The sequence below is a fragment of the Schistocerca americana genome, chromosome 8, assembly GCF_021461395.2.
Source record: "Schistocerca americana isolate TAMUIC-IGC-003095 chromosome 8, iqSchAmer2.1, whole genome shotgun sequence".
Classification (NCBI taxonomy): Eukaryota; Metazoa; Arthropoda; class Insecta; order Orthoptera; family Acrididae; genus Schistocerca; species Schistocerca americana.
In genome coordinates this window covers 376028182-376050273 of record NC_060126.1, presented here as the reverse complement: position 1 = coordinate 376050273, position 22092 = coordinate 376028182, and the positions used below count along the sequence as shown (strand labels likewise).

Here is a 22092-nt window from a genome sequence, read left to right as displayed (position 1 = left end):
ACTCAATCAGCCATGAGAAAAACTGCATTGGCCGTGGTATCTGAAAACCCAGCGAGATTCCGATAGAGAAAGTGGAGCTAATGCACCGAACCGCGAAGGGGGAGGTGCTGTGCATAAAAATAAATTACAATGTAAATGAGTTAATCATATCCGTTGTACTGAAGCTACTTAAACCGTGTAGATCTTATTTGAATCCACGTAAAAAGATATGTTGCCATGAACAAAAAGATGTTCAAACTAGGTACTATAGGTACTAAAATCAATGCATGAAGCTCTGTCATACGTCGCAAGTGAACGCCGAGGATCAGCAGAAAGTTATGTCGTAAAAGAAGATGAGAAAATGGCACTCGGACGGTGTCATGGATGCTGTTGATGACGCACTTCTCTTCACTGTAACACATGGCAGCACCAGTTGTGGGCTGGATTCCTAGAATACTGATATGTAGGAGGTGTAGTAGGTTCTTCTTCTGCTTGTGTTCTTGCATAGCAGCAGCAGCAGTAGTAGTAGTAGTAGTAGTAGTACAGTTTTATTCATTTATGAATCATTTTTATAAGGATTTTGGATACGCCATGGTATACCAGATTCGAAATAAATATAACATAATTGATTTACCGGGTGATTTAGCCTCTACCAATGGCTTTTATGCAACCCTCAACGCCTTCAGATATCATGCGCAATGTTTCCATATTCTCTTTCTCGCCGTGTGCAAACTATTAGTCCTACAGAGGTAATGAACAGGACCTTTTTGTAGGAAATTTTGTGTAGTTTAGTTTTGTGCTTGCATACATTTTCACTTACGACCACTATTTTCGAATTATTCAAGAAAACCGTACAAAATTGGCCTTCAGACGCTTTTTTCTTCAATAACTCGAAAACTGTGGCCTCCAGCGAAAACGTATCCCATTACAGAATTTAACTACATCAAATTTCCTGCAAAACAGCCCTGTTCATTTTTATGTAGGACTAATAGTATGCGCGTAGCGAGTGAGAGAATCCTGATAATCTCGTGCATGGTTTTTTGACGTGTAGTGGGTTGTGTAAAACACATTGGTAGTAGCTAAATAACCGGATCTGTTCTAAGAAGGCTCAATGTCTTTTCTGCAAACAGAATATGCTCGAATTCTCTATAGATACAGTGCGTGTTAAATGCGTACACGTGAGTTCGTAAATAATCACTGTAGCTGAACGAACATTGTGCAGACTGTATAAGTAAAGTGTCTCTTCTTCGAATCCGTGTGAATTCCTTTTTGTTTCTTTATTTTCGCCGAAGGAGACACATTATTCCGGATCAATGTAGCGCTTGATTGTATATTGTGGGACACATTTTATAATGTGTGGTTAATATACCACAGAAGAGGCGACTGAATTTTGGTTATAAATCAGTGTCTTCTCTGTTGGAGAATGACGTCCCTGGAGTCGAAAACTTAAACCTACTATCTGTGTTTGACATAATACGTTAGAATTATTCTCAGTTTCATTGTCACGGTGTGTTAGGTCTGCCAGCGTACCATTAGTTTTCTTATAGCCAATAACATTACACGAGCAAGGCCAGATACTTGCACCGCGTAGCTTTCAGTCGAACCGCCTCGTGTATGCGCCTTGCCCCGCAGTCAATTCGTGACCGCTTCATCGCTCTTGTGAAGGAAAGGAATCTGACGGCGTTGGAAGACCAGGGCAAGGTACGAGGGTCACTCCAAAAGAAATGCACACTATTTTTGTAAAAAAATACAGTTTTCATTCTGCATGTGTGAAAGTTTTACTTCCTTCCCGCTTGTTTTCAAACTTAATTCAACCTGTTTCCGTGAGTGGCGCCGTCACATCATGTCTTCAAGATGGCTGCTACACTTGACGTTCGTCAGAAGCAACGTGGTGTCATAGAATTCCTGTTTTGTGAAAACGAGACGGTGGGAAACATGCACAAGAGGTTGAAAAAGGTGTATGGAGATGCTGCTGTCCATGGCAGTACAGTTAGTCGGTGGGCAAGTAGGTTGCGTGATGAAAGCAAGCACGGCAATATTGAAGATTGTCCTCGCAGCGGCAGGCCTCGTACTGCACACACTCCAGACAATGTGGAGAGAGTTAACGAATTGTTGACTGCTGACAGACGCATCACAGTGAACGAATTGTCACGCTACGTTGGGATAGGGGAAGGAAGTGTTTGCAGAATACTGAAAGTGTGGCGTTAAAAAAGGTTTGTGCCAAGTGGGTTCCCAGGATGTTGTGTGGCTCACAAAGAAACAAGAAAAACGGTATGCAGTGAACTTTTGGAACAGTACGAGAATGGTGGAGATGAATTTCTTGTAAGAAATGTGACAGGTGATGAAACATGGCTCCATCATTTTTCGCCAGAGACGAAGAGGCAATCATTGGAGTGGCATCATGCAAATTCACTCAAGAAAAAAAAATTCAATACCACACCTTCTGCTCGAAAAGTTATGGCTACGGTGTTTTGCGATTCCCAAGGACTCTTGCTTGCCAAGTGGAACCACCATAAATTCTGATGCATATGTGACGACATTGAAGAAACTTCAAACTCGACTGAGTCGTGTTCGACCAGATCGGCAAAAGCAGGATGTTTTGCTGTTGCACGACAAAATTCAAATGGCTCTGAGCACTATGGAATTTAACTTCTGAGGTCATCATTCCCCTAGAACTTAGAACTACTTAAACCTAACTAACCTAAGGACATCAACACATCCATGCCCGAGGCAGGATTCGAACCTGTGACCACAGTGGTCACGCGGTTCCAGACTGTAGCGGCTAGAACCGCTCGGCCACCCCGGCAGGCTGTTGCACGACAATGCATGGCCACATGTCAGGCAAAAAACCATGGAAACGATCACAAAACTCGGATGGACAACACTGAAACATCCACCATATAGTCCTGACCTGGCTCCATGTGACTATCATCTCTTTGGGAAACTGAAAGACTCTCTTCGTGGAACAAGGTTTGAAGACGATGACTCCCTTGTGCATGCTGCCAAACAGTGGCTCCATCAGGTTGGTCCAGAATTTTACCGTGCGGGTATACAGGCGTTGGTTCCAAGATGGCGAAAGGCAGTTGAGACGGATGGAAATTATGTGGAGAAATGAAAATATTGTTCCTACAGGATGTATCTACACACTGTAAAACTTTCAAACATGTAGAATAAAACATGGATTTTTTAAAAAAAAATAGTTTGCATTTCTTTCGGAGTGACCTTCGTATTTCCCGAGCGCAACTACGCAACGATGGATCAAACATTATCGTTATACTGGAGAAACCAGTAGGCGTGTGACAACACTTATCCAGAAGAACGAACTTGTCAACCCTTCATGGCAAAATCTAAGGTGCAGAAACAGCTTCGAGAGGCTGGACAACTTAGCAAACATACAACCATCAGGACAGTCTCGTCAATTTTTCCGGCGAATCTGTATTGTCCTCAGTGAAAAATTGTCCAGAACGAGTATACAGGTCGCAAGACGCCCGTTTAGACCCCAAATACATCCCATGAGTCATCTCGCTGTGGCTGTCCGTCTGTAGCAGTTTGGGTTGAATGTCTTTCAATGGATATGGTGTGCTTCACAGGATAGATGGCCGACTTGATGCTCCTCAGCATACCTGCATTATGAGTAATATTAAGATCCTATCAGTGCTTCAACTATATCCTGAGGGGATAATCTGTTTCCAGCAGAACCACTTCAGCACCATTTATGAGATGTGTAAAGACACATCTCATAAATGGTGCTGGAGTGGTTTGCAGAACTGAATCAGATTTCTCTTCTCGAACTCCTAATAACGTATCGGGCCTATTTTTTCTCCTCATCGTGCAGTACCTTGACGTGGCATGGATTCAACAAGTCGACGTAAATCCCCTGCAGAAATACTGAGCCATGTTATCTCTATAGCAGTCCATAATTGTGTAAACTTTGCTAGTGCAGGATCTTGTGCGCGAACCGACCTCTCAAGTATATACCATAAGTATTCGCTGAGATCCATGTCGGTCGATCTAGGTGGCTAAATCATTCACTCAATTTGTCCAGAATGTTCTCACTTGGCGCACTGTCATCCATAAAAATTCCATTGTTGTTAGGGAAGATGAAGTCCACGAATGGCTCCGAATGCTCTCCAAGCAGCCGAATGTAACCATTTCCACTCATTGATAGAGTCGGTTGGGCCAGAGGACCCAGTCCATTCCATGTAAACACAGCCCACACTATCATAGAGCCACCACTGGCTTGCTCAGTGCATTGTTGACAACTTGGATCCATAGTTTCGTAGGTTCAGCTCACACTCGAGCCCTACAATGAGATCGTACCAACTGAAATCTGGACTCATTTGAGCAGGCTACGGTTTTCCCGTCGTCTAGGGTCCAACCGATATGGTCACGAGCCCATGAGAGGCGTTTGCAGGCGACGTCGTGATGTTAGCCAAGGCACTCGCGTCTGTCTTCTACTGCCACAGCCCATTAACGTGAAATTTCATCGCACTGCTCTAACGAATATGATCTTCGTACGTCTCACATTGATTTCTGCGGTTATTTAATGTAGTGTTGCTTGTATGTAAGCGCTGGCAACTCTACGCAAACGCCACTGCTCTCCGTTGTTAAGTGAAGGCCGTAGGGCCGCTGAGTGGTCTGTGGTGAGAGGTAATGCCTGAAATTAAGTATTCTTGTCACCCTGTTGACACTGTGGATCTCGGAGTATTGAATTCCGTAACGATTCACGAAATGGAATGTCTCATGCGTCCAGCTCCAACTACGATTCGGCGACCAAAGTCTGTCAATTCCTGCCGTACGGTCATAACCGCTTCGGAAACCTTATCACATGAATCACCCGAGTACAAATGACATCTCCACCAATGCACCACCCTATCATACCTTGTGTACGCGATACTATTGCCATCTATATACATTCCTATCGCAATCGCACAACTTTTGTACCCCCAGTGTAAAACCTGCCTATGCGTCTGGGCTTTAGGAGGAGCTGGTTCCTGTACAACACCTGTGCGCCTCTTGTTACTGGATGTGTTACAAGGTTTACACAGAACCAGAAAGCGTTACATGAAGATTTCTGTGCCTCATGATTCTTGAATTCTTGTATTGTTGCCAATGTGTGTGGTATTGGTTCAAATGGCTCTGAGCACTATGCGACTTAAGTTCTGAGGTCCTCAATCGCCTAGAACTTAGAACTAATTAAACCTAACTAACCTAAGGACATCACACACATCCATGCCCGAGGCAGGATTCGAACCTGCGACCGTAGCGGTCGCTCGGCTCCAGACTGTGTGGTATTAACATGATATATATATGTACTGCACTCTCTATCATCTTTCATAATGGCTTGGGTATTAATACAGTCTCGGATTTTTTTTCAGCAAAAAGTGGAAATACCATGAAACTACAATCTTCAGCTGGAGGTATGAAGCTATATGATGTCTTGGTGGACGCGGGCATCGATATTTGTGGGAAATTATTCCAGCTGGAGTCTATTCAGAAACTGATCAACACAAAAGAGAAAAAGTTCGATCTGCTTCTTATTGAATATTTCATGGACGAGTGTCTCCTAGGCTTGGCACACAAATTTAGCATTCCTGTGGTCGCTTTGTCTTCCTTCGGAGGGTTTCCCTTTACAGGAGATGCAGTTGGTGATCCGTATACACCATCATATGTTCCGGATGTTGTGTACACATATACAGACCACATGACTTTCTGGCAGCGGCTGCACAACTCTCTGTCAGTGGCGTATGCAAGATATGTGTTCAATTATTACTACTGCCCGAAAATTGATGAAATGATGAAGCAGAATTTCAAAGATCCTACAATGCCAAGTGTGTCAGCTTTGATAGCTAATGCGTCACTGCTGATCGTCCAAAGCCACGTGAGCTTCGCGTACCCTCGACCCCACTTACCCAGCGTGATTGAGACCGGCGGTATGCACATACAGCAACCACAGGCACTACCACAGGTAGGTACAGCGCTTTTAGTAGGATTATTAGTGCCTTATACTAGAATCCTTAACCAATTTTTCTGATATACAGACATGACCATGATCAGATTTTTATTTCAATATACAAGGTCCATAGAAATGTTACAGGCTGACAATTATGAACTACATGAAAAAAAAACGTAAATTAGAAACGGCGGCATGCACAAACTTTATTCAACATGTAAATGTCACTACAGATATTCGGATTTAGGTTATGACATGGTCGATATGCCTGCCATCATTGGCGATGATGTGACGCAGATGAATAGCGAAATTCTGCATGACCTCGTGAATGGCTGTTTTCAGTTCAGCAAGGTGTAGGGGTTATTACTGTACACCTTGTCCTTAATACAGCCCCACCAAAAGGAGTCACATGTGGTCAGTCCGTAGAATATGGTGGCCAATCGTGGCCCATGCCAGTGGCCTCTGGGTACCCGAGAGCCAGAATACGGTCCACAAAGTGCTCCTCCATGACATCAAACACTCTCCTGCTTCGACGGGGTCGAGCTCCGTCTTGCATGAACCACATCTTGTCGAAATTAGGGTTAATTTGGATAATGAGGATGAAATCATCTTCCAAAACTTTCACATACCGTTCGGTAGTCACTCTGCCGTCAAGGAATATCGCACCGATTACTCCATGACTGGGCACTGCACACCGCACAGTCTCCCGTTGATGGTGAAGAGACTGCTCGATCGCGAAATGCGGAATCTCAGTCCCCCCAATGCGGCAATTTTGCTTACTGACGAACCCATCAGAATGAAAGAGCGCTTCATCGCTTAACCAAATAACAATGCGCATACTATTTCCCATAATATCCGCTGCCAACCGTGCAGTTTGAACATTATAACGCAAACTGTTGAGAAGTTATGACGATTTTATTTCATATAGTTCAATAATTGTCACCCTGTATATTAATGCGCTGACGGAAGCCAACCAGGGGAGAAGGCGAGAACAGAAAGTAGGAAGAAACATGGAAATGAGGAGAAGAAACTGTGCCAACAGAACACTTGAGGACAGCCCGTAGCTTACATAAGTATTTTATAAGCTTACATTAATAAAATACTTGTAAGCTATGTCCTGTGTTCGTGTGTTTGTTACCACAGTTTCTTCTCCTCATTTCCCTGCTTCTTCCTAATTTGTATTTCCACCTTCTCCTCTAGTTGGTTTCCGTCTTCCTTCCGCCCCCCCCCCTCCCCCCTAGCTTGCTATCGTTTATTTTTTATTCGTCTCTGCCTTGGTCTATAGACACTGTGACTTGCTCAATAATATCGTTTATGGGTTCTCACCCCCTTTCTCCCTCTCTTTCCTCCATATTACTTTTCTTTTTTGTTCATTGTCCTATGCTCACAGTGGATCATTAAAATTACGCTTTAAAGAAATGGTTACTCCGCTCTTCCTCTTATTTGGTTATGCTGCTTAAAATTAGAATATTTAACTATGCATTCGGTTTAGTTGAATGTAATTCACAGTCAGTTTGACGTTCTCTGTTTCTGTTTGTGTTCTAACTTAATATTACGATCTATTTCACAGTTTTTACTTTTAACCAAAGACTATATTGCAGCACGTTGTTTGTTAGGTTGATGGGTCAATTGTTAACATATGCTGTGATATTTTTATGTTTACTATGGATTATCTTTGCCTGTTCTCCATGTGTTACTTGACCTGTTTTCATCCGTTCGTTTGTTACTGATTTTCGACGTGAATAAGCCTTGTGGTGACAATTGATTTGTACAGTTATTATATCGCTGACAATTTTAGTGACTATGGTCGTCTTGCAACAGCTGCTTGTAACCTTTTATTTCATGGTGTAACATTCCAGCCATTTATGCCTGTAAGTACGATGTTTATAACCTTACACTAACTTGTGACATTTTGTATTTCAACTAAGGTTGAAAATGTAGCGCTGTGGAAAATAAAAGACATCCGAAGATTTTCACCATGAATTACAATATTTATTTAGCAGCTGATTTTTCCCACCAGTATGCACCTTCAAAACGTTTGAGCGATGGATGCTCGACAAGCACTGCTGGGCTTCTTTTGAAAGTCTCTTGATCTCCTCCACCATTTCACCAGGTGTGCATTTATTTCCAGAACCTGATTGTCTGTTTACACTTCCAGTGGCTGAAAATTTGTCGTAACAAGCCATAATAAACGTTTGCTGTTCTCCCTTTTAGATTCACTTCGGAAATTTCTTTGGACAGCAGAGGGTCATTTTGTTTCCACATAACACACCATGCATTGTAGTGGTGTAGTCATTACTGGTAGTTATTTAGCACCTGAAATAAAAGAAAGGAATGGTTTAGAACAAAAATCTACACAAAAGTGTTTGAATTGTTTTAGATGATGCTACAAACCACAAGTATGTATGTCTCATTATTTAACTGCATTTGGAAATCGGAGAGGTTTCATGTAGTCATGCTGTGTAAAGTGTCTTAAAGACGTTTACTCCTGCATGCACGTATTGAGACGCATCAAGAAGGGCGACACAGAGTCGAATAACCTAATCTGAATCAGTTTTGTGTGCTGCGCCCGATGGTCTGTAACGTATGCAAACTGTTGTTGTACAATGAACGATTTTTCAGTTTTTATCATTGTACGGAAATGGTTTATACTGAGCTGTACTTATTAACTAAAAACATCAGAGTCAAAAAGCAAAGAGACATTTGTATGAATGCTTGTCTAACGGCGATATGAATTAATAAAATCTTCTCAGGCTACCAACCAAGTCAGGTGTTCCTCGGATGCTGTCAAGATCTGTGTGGCTGCCATGTGTCGCCTTGGTCTCGCCGTTGTGTGGCCACGCTGCTGTCCTTGACGTCAAGGGTGTTCTCTTCCTCGCTAAATGTGGTAGTGTTTTCGTCCCGCGTTCATCACGTCCGCTTCAACTTCACGATGTCTGGGTGCCTAGTACGTAATGTTTGGCCGACGTAGTAGCAGCCCCACTGTCATGATATCTTGGCGTTCTGAGGCCTAGATCGCCCTTCGTAGGCCACATGAGCTGCCGTACTTTTGCTGGGGGTCTGAACGCTGATGAAATGTTGTCTCTTCGAGAGCGAGCTAATTTTTACCGAGACTGTCACAGAAAGGTAAAAACGATAGATTGCTACTCTCTTCTTCGCTGGTGTTTTTCCTGCGATTCTCACCAGGAATAGCCTGTGATACCTGGTGATGAAATGGCTCAAATGGCTCTGAGCACTATGGGAGCCATAAGCTGTGGTCATAAGTCCCCTAGAACTTAGAACTACTTAAACCTAACCAACCTAAGGACATCACACACATCCATGCTCGAGGCAGGATTCGAACCTGCGACCGTAGCGGTCGTGCGGTTCCAGACTGTAGCGCCTTTAACCGCTCGGCCATTCCGGCTGGCACCTGGTGATGATTGTAGCCATTCTCCTGGAAGGCTGTTCGGGGGTCGCTTAGTTCTTGTTGCAGTTTTCCAGTGTCTCTGAGATTATTTTAGCACGATGGACGAGGGAGTTCAGAACGCCACGCATTTGTGCCAGATGGTGGCGGCTAGGAGCGTACAGATACTGATACGTGTGTGTTCGTTTCCTACAGACGCTGTGGTTGAGGCGCCCATTGGTTTTCCGTCGAACCAGGGCGTCAATGGACGGAAATGCACCATTTGTCTCTATTTCCATCGTAAGTATAATTTGGTTGTGCAGGCCGCGTTCGGCGAGCGGTTCTAGGCGCTTCAGTCCGGAACCGCGTGACTGCTACGGTCGCAGGTTCGAATCCTGCCTCGGTCATGGATGTGTGTGATGTCCTTCTAAGTTCTAGGGGACTGATGACCTCGTAAGTTAAGTCCCATAGTGCTCAGAGCCATAATTTGGTCGTGAATGCCATCCACGTGTTCTGAGAAGTCTCCCAGTGTTTGATGTCCATGGGGCATGATGTTAAATGTGTCGTCGCAGTAACGACAAAAGTAACTTGGCTTAGTTGGAGCCGTTTACAAAGAGATGTCTACAAAGATCTCCATAAGAAGGTTGGCTATGGATGGAGGTATCGATCTTTCCATCGCTACGCCGTCCATTTGGTCAAAATACTGGCTGCCATATAGGAAATACGACGATGTCAACTTGTGCCTAAACAGTTCCACAATCGTCTTTTCAGATAACTGGGAGAGGAGATCTATGCAGGCGTTGACAGGCACACACGTAAGTAGAGAGACCACATCAATACTGACCGATACACACCTTGCCCAAGACGCAGATGTATAGTTCAGTTGATAAAGTCGTCGGTGTTCCTTTGACGTAATGCACACAGCGACCCGCATGTTGTCTAGATGTTTTGCCAGTCTGTAAGTTGGTGAACCAATGGAGTTAACACAGGGGCGAAGAAGAGAATCCGTTTCGTGGGTCTCTGGTAGCCCATAAAGCGTAGATAGTCTCTGGCCTATGGGAGGAGATCCTTAACAACGGCCTCTTCCAGTGATGACTGTTTTAGGAGCTCTGATGTTTTCCTCATTATTGTTGACAACGGGTCCTGCGGCAGTTGGTAGGTATTCTCGTCGAGAATCAGCTGAACTTTAGCGTCGTAATCAGGTTAATTCAGAATGACGGATGCACTGGCCGTGTCAGCTAGTAGAGTCACGATGAGGGAATCGTTGTGGAGCGCGAGACGTCCATGACGACCAGTCCTAGTCAAGTCAAACTGGAAGGTTTAAATTTTAAAACAATCTAGTACGTTTCGCGACGAATATCGTCTCCACTCTCACGAGACATCTTGCGGAAAGCTCGTTCAACCCTTCTTATAATTTCACAGAGAGGGATGCCCCTAAGCGCTGGTGCAACGTTAAAACCTTTCTCAAATGCCGAAATGGCACCCGCGTCGACATCTCTGTCCGTTATATTGATGACATTTCTCTTGCTATTTGTTTGTGGTCTTCTTCTGCAATGAGACATGATGTGCTATAGTGGCACCATCGGTTCACTGCAAAGCCCATCGTGGAAGAAGACCACAGAGAAACAGGAAGGGAAGTTCATCCTGCCGCCTCAACAACAACACGGTGCAGAACCAAATCAACAGTACGGTCATCAATATGACAGAGAGAGATATCGACGCGGGTGCCGTTTCGGCATTTAAGGAAGGTCTTACGTTTGCGACAGCGCTTCGGAGTATCCATAGGTGTGATATTATGAGAGACCTTAGACACAAAAATCCGCAAAATGCCTTGTGAGAGTGCAGACGAAATTCGTCGCGAAACGTGCCGGTTGTTTCAAAACCTAAACCACCCTGACTAACTTAATTTGGTCTGAACGTAAGGGACGTCTTGCAACTCCCTAACGATTCCCCCTTCCCTCCTGTCGTGCTTCTGTCAGCTGACAAGGGCTATGCATCCGTCATTCTGAAAAAAAGCTGACTAGGACGCTAAAATCCAATTGATTCTCGACGGGGATACCTACCGGAAACTGCCATGGGACCCGACGTCAAGAATGATGAGGAAGCTCCTGAAACAGTCACCCCTGGAAGAGGCCGTTTATAAGAATCACCTCTCTCAGGGGCAGAGACCACCTACTCTTAATGGCCTACCGGAGATTCACTGAGAACACCATCAACTTATAGACTGGCAAAACATCTGGCCAGCCTCCTTACACCGCATGTGGGTCGCTGTGTGCATCACATCGAGAACACTGATACATTTATCAGTCGAATTAAACATTTCCCTCTTGGGCAAGATGATACAGTATTATGGTCACTTTTGATGTGGTCTCCCTATTTACGCGTGTTTCTGTCAAAGACTGTATAGGTCTCCTCTCCCAGTTATACCAACAGACACAAACACACACAAACTGTTGAAGCACTAGTTCTCATCATAGTATTTACTATTTTGCGTCCAGTATTTCGTAAAGTTGGAGGCCTTGGCGATGGGAAGCACGTTAGCTCCATGCACAGCCAACTTTTTTGTGGAGAAAGTTGAAGACATCGCTTTCGACGCGGCTCCAGCTAAGCCGAGTTACTTTTACCGTTACGGCTACGACACATTTATCATCTGGCCCCGTGGACGTGTGGTGCATTGCTCTTCCTTCATGACCTCGTTCGCCGGAAAACCAGTGAGCTCCTCAGCCACAGTGGCTATAGGAAACCAACACACACAGATCGGTTTCTGCACGCTCTCATCCACCACCCTCTGGCACAAAAGCGTGACGTTCTGAATTCGCTCGTCCATCGTGCTACTAGAACTAAGCCACCTCCGAAGAGGCTTCCAGTAAAATGGCTACAATCATCACCAGGCTATTTCTGGTGTGATTCTCAGGAAAAATACCACTGCAGAAGAGAGTGCGAAATTATCGTCTTTATATTTCTATGGCACTGGTCGGGAAAGATTAGCTGGATACCGAAGAGAGACAACATTTCATCAGTGTTCAGGCCCCCAGCAAAAATTTGACTATTCATGAGGCCTGTGAAGGACGGTCTAGGACTCGGAACGTCAGGAGGGTACGAGATACCATGTCATTATGGTTGTTACTGCGTTGGCCAAACAGTACACACTGTGGAGCAACGCCGGACGGAACACGGGAGGTGCTTATACCTACGCTATCCTTAACACGCTTTAAGGGGTAAAAACTGTAGAAATAAAAATTGGAGGAATTTGCTACTCAGCACAGCCTATTACCCAGCCATCGCGAGATCTAAGCGGGCACGACGGACGCGGGGCGAAAATATTACCATATTTGGCGAGGAAGAAAACACAAGACCCTCGAGAATTACAGACCACCGTACGTAAGACACAGCACGTGACACTGTAAGTCTTACGAATGCCCGCAGCTGTCTCCAGCAGGGAGCGAGTAACTATTTCAAACAAGCTTAATAATTTCTAACTGCGCGTTTAAATGCTTGCATGCTCTCGATAGCATCGACAAAGTTAAGAGCTTTAGTGGGTACATTTTCGTTGACATAATGATTTCCCATGAGCTCTGTCAGAGCCGAGCATTAAGTATGGTGGACAAGGCGACTAGTGTGACGACACAAGTTCGTTGTGGGACCCGTATTTCTTATGGGTCCTGAAGAGAGCACTAGTGACGTTACAGCCAGAAACGTGGCTATATAAAGGCGTAGCCAAGGCGACGCGGTAGTCATTTACCACTTGACAATGGCTGAGCTCAATCGGAAGCTCGTGGGGTTTTAACCACCTAAAGGCGCTGGAAGCATGAAAAGATACTACTTAAAAAACATTCATCTGTCGGAAGTCTGTTGGTATTCGAGTCTGAGGATAGACGGTATTCGTTCCACGTACTATCTTGGAAAGTAACTTAAGAGACGACCTGTAGCCAGCGGTCAGGAATATTTTTCAACTTTGTGTTTACTAAAATGCCTGAGTTTTCGATATCGGCTGAATAGAACAGAAGTTGGTAATCGGAAGAGATTTTAGAATACAAGTTGCACTGGTTAACGTGAAGCTGTAGGTGCTTGTTTAGATGAGCTGGGAAAGCATTTATAATAATAGTTTGATAAACTTGGAGGTGAAGGTGAGGAGTACGTAGGATGTGATGTCATGGGTAAGGTTTGTTGGATGTAATGTTTTCCAGAGGTCAGGATAGTGACTTTTTTTGGACATAGTTCAAGAGGGTGATACGTACTGTTAGAAAATTATGAGCGGAGAGTTGTGACTAACATTTACAGTGGTCCCAAAGCTACTGACCATCAATGGGCGCATGGAGTTTTTGGACCTCTTGACGATTTTCAGTGGCTGTATCCTGAAGTACATGGACTACTCTGACAACCACCAATTAGCAATATGTATGTACTGTGCTTGTCATCTGGAACAAAAACAAAATTTCAATGATGTACTCTCTGTGTGTGTTTCTGTGCGGACAAAGAGTAGAAGCACATTAATATTTTAATTTCGTACTTTGTATTACGTGGTTTTTCGATTACCGTGCTGCTGTGAAAGAACACTACACTAACATTCAGATCGACAAACATTCAGATATGATTTTCAAGTAGACGTACTTTGGATAACACAGCACTTGCCAATACGAGTAAAGCCTTGACATACGCGAACTTCGCACAACGAAACATAGGGTAGTGCAGTTAAGTGTCATATTCACAGACTTTAAGTAACGTCATTTACGAGTTATTAAATTAACTGTGTAGCTATACCTGTTAAGAAACATCGGCCTTTTATTTTGTCGTGACGCACCTATTATCGTTTCCTTTGTGTGCTGTAGGACTTGAAGAAGCTAATGGACAACGCAAATGACGGCGTCATTTTCTTCAGCATGGGATCTTTTGTAAGGAGTACTGATTTTCCCCAGGAGAGTGTTCAAGCTTTTCTAACTGCTTTCTCTAAACTGAAACAACTGGTCCTGTGGAAATGGGAGACGGACACTATGCCTGGGAAGCCAGAAAATGTGCATCTTGGCAAATGGTTTCCACAGTCTGACTTGCTAGGTAAGTTCCACTACGGTTTCTCTCAAAGTGCATTATCACTTGCCGAAATATAGTGTGTCTCAAAAAGAATGACCTGATTTCAAAACTCCATATTGATCAAAATATACTACAAACATCCGGTACACACAAAATACAAAATCTTAAAATTTTAAATGTGTTGTTGTTGCTGTGGTCTTCTGTCCTGAGACTGGTTTGATGCAGCTCTCCATGCTACTCTATCCTGTGCAAGCTTCTTCATCTCCCAGTGCTTACTGCAACCTACATCCTTCTGAATCTGCTTAGTGTATTCATCTCTTGGTCTTCCTCTACGATTTTTACCCTCCACGCTGCCCTCCAGTGCTAAATTTGTGATCCCTTGATGCCTCAGAACATGTCCGACCAACCGGCCCCTTCTTCTTGTCGAGTTGTGCCACAAACTCCTCTTCTCCCCAATTCTATTCAATACCTCCTCATTAATTATGTGATCTACTCATCTAAACTTGAGCATTCTTCTGTAGCACCACATTTCGAAAGCTTGTATTCTCTTCTTGTCCAAACTGTTTATCGTCCATGTTTTACTTCCATACATGGCTACACTCTATACAAATACTTTCAGAAACGACTTCCTGCCACTTAAATCTATACTCGATGTTAACGAATTTCTCTTCTTCAGAAACGCTTTCCTTGCCATTGCCAGTCTACATTTTATATCGTCTCTACTTCGACCATCATCAATTATTTTGCTCCCCAAATAGCGAAACTCCTTTACTACTTTAAGTGTCTCATTTCCTAATCTAATTCCCTCAGCATCACCCGACTTAATTCGACTACATTCCTTTATCCTCGTTTTGCTTTTGTTGATGTTCATCTTAATTCCTCCTTTCAAGACACTGTCCATTCCGTTCAACTGCTCTTCCACGTTCTTCGCTGTCTGACAGAATTACAATGTCATCGGCGAACCTCAAAGTTTTTATATCTTGTCAATGGATTTTAATACCTACTCCGAATTTTTCTTTTGTTTCCTTTACTGCTTGCTCAACATACAGATTGAATAACATCTGGGAGAGGCTACAATCCTGTCTCACTCCCTTCCCAACCACTGATTCCCTTTCATGCCCTTCGACTATTACAACTGCCATCTGGTTTCTGTACAAATTGTAAATAGTCTTTCGCTCCCTGTATTTTACCCTGCCACCTTTAGAATTTGAAAGAGAGTATTCCAGTCAACATTGTCAAAAGCGTTCCCTAAGTCTACAAACAATTTTAAATATGCTATTACAAATGTTCTATGTGTCCACCAAGAGCAGCACGAAGAACATCTAGGCGATAGCTGAGTTCGTCATAAAATTTACACAATGTATCTGCTTTTACAGAAGTTATGGCAGCTGTTACTCTGTTCTTCGCTTCTTCTATGTCACGAGGCAAAGGGGAGATGAACGCACTTTCTTTCACAAATTTCCACGAGAAAAAATCGCTTGGTGTCACGTCTGGCGATGTTGGACGTCAAGAGTGCAGGGCCGTGTCTCGGGTTACCGTGCCCCCTGTCCAGCGTTGAGCTATCTTCAGAAGCATGGAGCTCCACCACAATGGATAAAAAGTACGTCAGTTTCTCAGTGGCATTCTGCTGCTGGTGGAGACGCAGAGCATTTGTATTGGCATAGTTAAAACTACCAAGATTTTTGTGAGCATTTTGAAATTCATCCCATGTTTGTCGTATGTTTTTATCAATACATATGGAGTTTTGAAATAAGGTAGTTCTCTTTGAAACACAGTGTATGTTGTTATAATAACTGCGTCTTTGTCGCTGTCCAACAGTGGAGTTACACTACGGTGCTGTTGGTGTATCGATACCTTGAGGAGAAGAAGCGGAAAATCCTTCAGCTGAATATTTCAAGAGTATGATCTGAGATTGCTTTGTCGACTCGCCACAAAAATTACTCTCCGAAAACAAAGTATTCCTTTTCCAGCAATCATTGGATGAAACTCTCCGTGACCATCTTTTCTTTGAATTCATACCAACTGTGTATCATGTAATAAAATTGAAAATGTCTTGAGAATAAGGAAAGATGTCTATAACATAACATGCGAATAGTTATTTCACTCACAGGCATATTGCATACACTTCTCTCTCACCGTACGGTAAATGACGATATGAAGACGGTGATCACAGTAGACACCTTCGAATCTGGATTACATTACTGAATATCATGTGTAGACCCCAAAGACGAAACAAAGAGGGAAAGAGACAGACAGACAGACAGACAGAGACAGAGAGAGAGAGAGAGAGAGAGAGAGAGAGAGAGAGAGAGAGACGGAGATAGAGAGAGTTAGTGTTGGGCAAATATACGCTTGCAGAAAAAGGCACTGAACACAGTATATAACTTGTTCCACCTCCTAACGCTACACTTGCAGATTTGCGTTAGAATGAATGGACGAACTTCCAGTCTTGAGCGACCGTGAAAAAAATAATAACCTGAACTACAATTAACGTATATTAGTAATTCCAGTTAAGTCTAACCTACCTCTTCAGCTTTCACTGACAGTATATTTACCTGTATTACTAATTGACCTGCCTATGCAAGCGCCATTACTAAATACGTACTACTTGTCAGTCCTGTGGTGAGCTTGTTTTGAGAGGTAAACACCTGAACATAACTATTTATCATGTATTTTTAACAGTAACATGAGTGTTTGACTCTTACAGTGATTCTGTTTCAGCTCACAAAAACGTGAAGCTCTTCATCTCCCACGGAGGACTGCAGAGCAGTTTGGAAGCGACCGCTCGGGGTGTTCCCTTGATTGGCATACCAGTCGGAGCCGAGCAAGGTTATAATGTCCAAAGAATCGTTCACTGCGGTAACGGCATCAAACTAGATCTGCAGAACATAACTATCCAGTCGGTGGAATGGGCTATTCATGAAGTTTTAAATAACCCAATGTGAGTTATTCTCCATCTTTCTGTGTCTCGTAAACTGTTTAGCATAATTTGCAAGTAATCTTTTGCGACTCAAGTTCTCTTAGGTGCTATTTATGCTGAACGAAATGGAACTATGTACCACATCAGAGCAGCTACCCTGATTCAGAACAATTTTAAAATTTATTCTTCAGTTTCAGTTGCACATATCCATTACAGTATCACTAATTTCGATCTGCCTTCAGTTCCATATGCTTCCGCTAGCAAATCAGAACCAGACGTCAGATGTGTAGGTTGATGCAGACACGGCAGTTCGCTCAAGCAGCTACATAGATCGAACATGATCCAGGGAGCTCTAATCTAGTCATACTACGAAGGAAATGAGTAACTGGCACTGAAAAATCAGCGATATATTAAAATAGTTTTTAATATTAATGTCGGTTATGGTACCCTGATTCTGCTTCTTCCATGGTTTTCCTAAATATCTTCAGGTAATTGCTGACATGGTTCCTTCAAAGTCATTGTCGATTGAGTATCTTTTTCTTATCCAGTGGCAAGTGCTCCATCTGCAATGAGCTGACAGTTGCATTCTATAGTTATTGGCTTCGTTTGTCTGCTTCACTCAAATCGCCCCTCTCGGTGATTTGAATCATTTGGTCATAGCTTCAGTGCTCTCCGCCACATCATCTGCACCGCTGTTCTTCCTGCGATGTCCCTATCGCAGCTGTAGTTGGCACATCGGAAGTTTGTCTTTAAGTACAGTAAGAGGATAACAGTCGATTGTTCAAAAATATAGTCTGAGGGAAACCTCTTGTTTCGTGTACTGTAAACATCGTACCTTGTTATACGCGAGACAATAAACCAGCAGGAAAGTATCCGTCTGACTTAACAAATGCTGTTTACTTTTGTATGGTACCAAGACCTCTAGCTTCCCGAAGACTTCTTACGTAATAGAACGCAGTATGTTGTCCTCGACGGCAAATGTTCTTCAGAAACAAGGGTATTGTCAGAAGTGCCCCAGGGAAGTTTACCAACAACAGACTGAGCGCTTCAGTGGTTTACGGACGTCGCTTCGGATAATGTTGAGCGTAACATTTCAAGGAGACAGCTGATCGTGACCTTCAGGCACTTACTGACATGTTATTGCATCGACTCGCTAGAAAAGTGTAGGCGCCAAGGGGTGGATCTATAACGTGACACATTAGCATGTCGTTGTCAATACTGTTAAATACATTCGTGACGCTGTGACACAGTGCCAGCACACGTATTCAACCATCGTAAAACAACATAGCCTGTAAGTGCACATTTGTTTTACAATGTTCGAATACATCTACATCTACATTTACATGGATACTCTGCAAATCTCATTTAAGTGCCTGGCAGAGGGGTCATCGAACCACCTTCATAATTGTCTATTATTCCAATCTCGTATATCGCGCGGAAAGAATGAACACCTATATCTTTCCGTACGAGCTCTGATTCCCTTATTTTATCGTGGTGATCGTTCCTCGCTATGTAGGTCGGTGTCAACAAAATATTTTCACATTCGGAGGAGAAAGTTGGTAACTGGAATTTCGTGAGAAGATTCCGTCGCAACTACAAACGTCTTCCTTTTAATGATGTCCAGCCCAAATCCTGTATCATTTCTGTGACACTCTCTCACATATTTCGCGATAATACAAAACCTGCTGAATTTCTTTGAACTTTGTCGATGTATTCCGTCAGTCCTATCTGGTATTCTAAAAGAGGATGGACAAGCGTAGTGTAGGCAGTCTCCTTAGTAAGTCTGTTACATTTTCTAAGTGTCCTGGCAATAAAACGCAGTCTTTGGTTAGCCTTCCCCACAACATTTTCTATGTGTTCCTTCCAATTTAAGTTGTTCGTAATTGTAATACCTAGGTATATAGTTGAATTTATGGCTTTTAGATTAGACTGATTTATCGTGTAACCGACGTTTAACGAGTTCCTTTTAGCACTCATGTGGATGACCTCACACTTTTCGTTATTTAGGGTCAACTGCCACTTTTCGCACCATTCAGATATCTTTTGTAAATCGTTTAGTAGTTTGGTTTGATCTTCTGATGGCTTTATTAGTCGATAAACGATAGCGTCATCTGCAAACAACCGAAGACGGCTGCTCAGATTGTCTCCTAGCAAAGGCCCTATAACACTACCTTGGGGAACGCCGGAAATCACTTCTGTTTTACTCGATGACTTTCCGTCAGTTACTACGAACTGTGCCCTCCGTGACGGGAAATCACAAATCCAGTCACATAACTGAGACGATATTCGATATACACGCAATTTCATTACTAGCCGCTTGTGTGGTACAGTGTCAAAAGCCTTCCGGAAAGGCCGCCCTGAGTGGCCGAGCGGTTCTAGGCGCTACAGTCTGGAGCCGAGCGACCGCTACGGTCGCAGGTTCGAACCCTGCCTCGGGCATGGATGTATGTGATGTCCTTAGGTTAGTTAGGTTTAATTAGTTCTAAGCTCTAGGCGACTGATGACCTCAGAAGTTAAGTCGCATAGTGCTCAGAGCCATTTGAACCATTTGAGCCTTCCGGAAATCCAGAAATACGGAATCGATCTGAAATCCCTTGTCAACAGCACTCAACACTTCATGTGAATAAAGAACTAGTTGTATTTCACAGGAACGATGTTTTCTAAACCCATGTTGACTGTTTGTCAGTAGACCGTTTTCTTCGAGGTAATTCATAATGTTCGAATACAATGTATGTTCCAAAATCCTGCTGCATATCGACGCTAACAATATGGGCCTGTAATTTAGTGGATTACTCCTACTACCTTTCTTGAATATTGGTGTGACCTGTGCAACTTTCCAGTCTTTGGGTACGGATCTTTCGTCGAGCGAACGGTTGTATATAATTGTTAAGTATGAAGCTAATGCATCAGAATACTCCGAAAGGAACGTAACTGGTATACAGTCTGGACCAGTAGACTTGTTTTTATTAAGTGATTTAAGTTGCTTCACTACTCAAATGGTTCAAATGGCTCTGAGCACTATGGCACTTAACTGCTGAGGTCATGAGTCCCCTAGAACTTAGAACTACTTAAACCTAACTAACGTAAGGGCATCACACACATCCATGCCCGAGGCAGGATTCGAACCTGCGACCGTAGCGGTCGCGCGGTTCCAGACTGCAGCGCCTAGAATCGCTCGGCCACTACGGCCGGCGCTTCACTACTCCGAGGATATTTACTTCTACGTTTGTCATGTTGGCAACTGTTCTCGATCCGAATTCTGGAATATTTACTTCGTCTTCTTTTGTGAAAGCATTTCGGAAGGCTGTGTTTAGTAACTCTGATCTGGCAGCACTGTCTACAATAGTATCTCCATTGCTCTCACGCAAGGAAGGCATTGATTGTTTCTAGCCGCTAACATACGACCAGAAACTCTTTGGATTTTCTGCCGGGGCACATACGGAGGCGTGTAGACAGTCGCTTCACCCTCGCACTATTTGTGAGAGCAACGAGAAAGGAAATGACCAGTAGAGATACAGGTTACCCTCGCCACACTCTGTACGGTTTCTTGCGGAATGTGTATGTAGATGTCGATGTAGAACTCAGCGGTTATTTTCTGAACAGAAATCGGATTTTCCCGATGAGATAACTAAGAGTTTATAACTGTTCGTATTAGAGCTAAGAGTTATTCTGAACTGATACGTATATCTTCCTTACATTTGAGCTTGTTAGTTTGTATTTTCACGATTCGTTTGTTTCATCTTACTTGTCCTATGCTTTATGTAAGCCTACTCACATTCAATACATATCGTGATTATCTGTTAACAGTTTTTAGTGTACTTCCAGATCTGATGTCACATGTCTCTGTTTGCAGATACCGCGAGAAGGCGGAGCAGCGGTCCCGCCTGTTCTGGGACCGTCCAGAGAGCCCTGTGGAGACGGCCGTGTACTGGACAGAGTACGTGCTGAGGCACCGGGGCGCCCCCCACCTGCGCAGCGCCGCCCTCGACCTCAGCTGGTACCAGTACCTCCTGCTGGACGTCGCTGCCCTGCTGCTGTCTGGAGCGCTCCTAGTGCTTATAATCGCTGTCGTGGCAGTCAGGACACTCTACATGCTAATCACAGCAAGAACTTCTGCGTCACACGAACAGAAGAAAAAGAAAACAACGAAGAAGGAGTAAAGGAGACGTCTTACCCTAGCGGTGCCGCAGCCGAAGAGACACTACTCTCAGTGTAACAGGATTAATAACTGACAGTACAAACAACGTGTCCATGACGATTTGCGACTCACGTTACAAAACGTGATATCAAGTCTCCGAGTGCTATTACACCTAGGTAAAGCCCTTCTGCCCCATCTCATGTCTGACCTTATTTATTGGCTGGAATTCTGTTGCTAGCCAACTTCAAAGTACTCTAGTCGTTCACAAGAAATGTGCTGGGAATTCACATACTCGTTAGGCTCTGAAGGGATGAGTAGTTGGAAAGCTTCATTAACTACAATAACGTTATGAAAATATATTTTACTGAAGTTAATCTGTTTATTCTCCTGTTGTCTTCAAGATCTGAAGTGGAGACGGTGGATGAGACATACAGGGTGCTTTATCTGCCCCTACAGATGTTGTTTTATGCAACCCACAGTGTTACATATGGCCTTAAAAAAACACCTGCGAGATTTTCATATTCTCTCTCTCGCTATGCGGAAACTATTAGTCCTACAGAAAAATGGACCTTTTTGTAGGCAGTTAAATATCGGAATAGGATACGCATTCACTGGAGACCATGGTTATTCCAGAAAACGTACAAAAATTGCTTTCAATCGCACCTCCCCCCAACACACACATTCCTCAT

General features: G+C 43.5%; 1 protein-coding gene across 1 annotated transcript in view; it reads left to right on the top strand.

The window, feature by feature from the left end:
- LOC124544650 (UDP-glycosyltransferase UGT5-like) overlaps nt 1-21777 on the top strand; it is a 67572-nt gene extending 45795 nt beyond the window's left edge. Inside the window, exons 3-6 of the mRNA XM_047123263.1 lie at nt 5358-5947; nt 14147-14369; nt 17067-17286; nt 21119-21777. Of these exons, the coding sequence (XP_046979219.1) occupies nt 5358-5947; nt 14147-14369; nt 17067-17286; nt 21119-21425 (1340 nt within the window). The 3' untranslated portion in view covers nt 21426-21777. The remainder of the gene's footprint in view (nt 1-5357; nt 5948-14146; nt 14370-17066; nt 17287-21118) is intronic.
- The last annotated feature ends 315 nt before the right edge of the window (nt 21778-22092 follow it).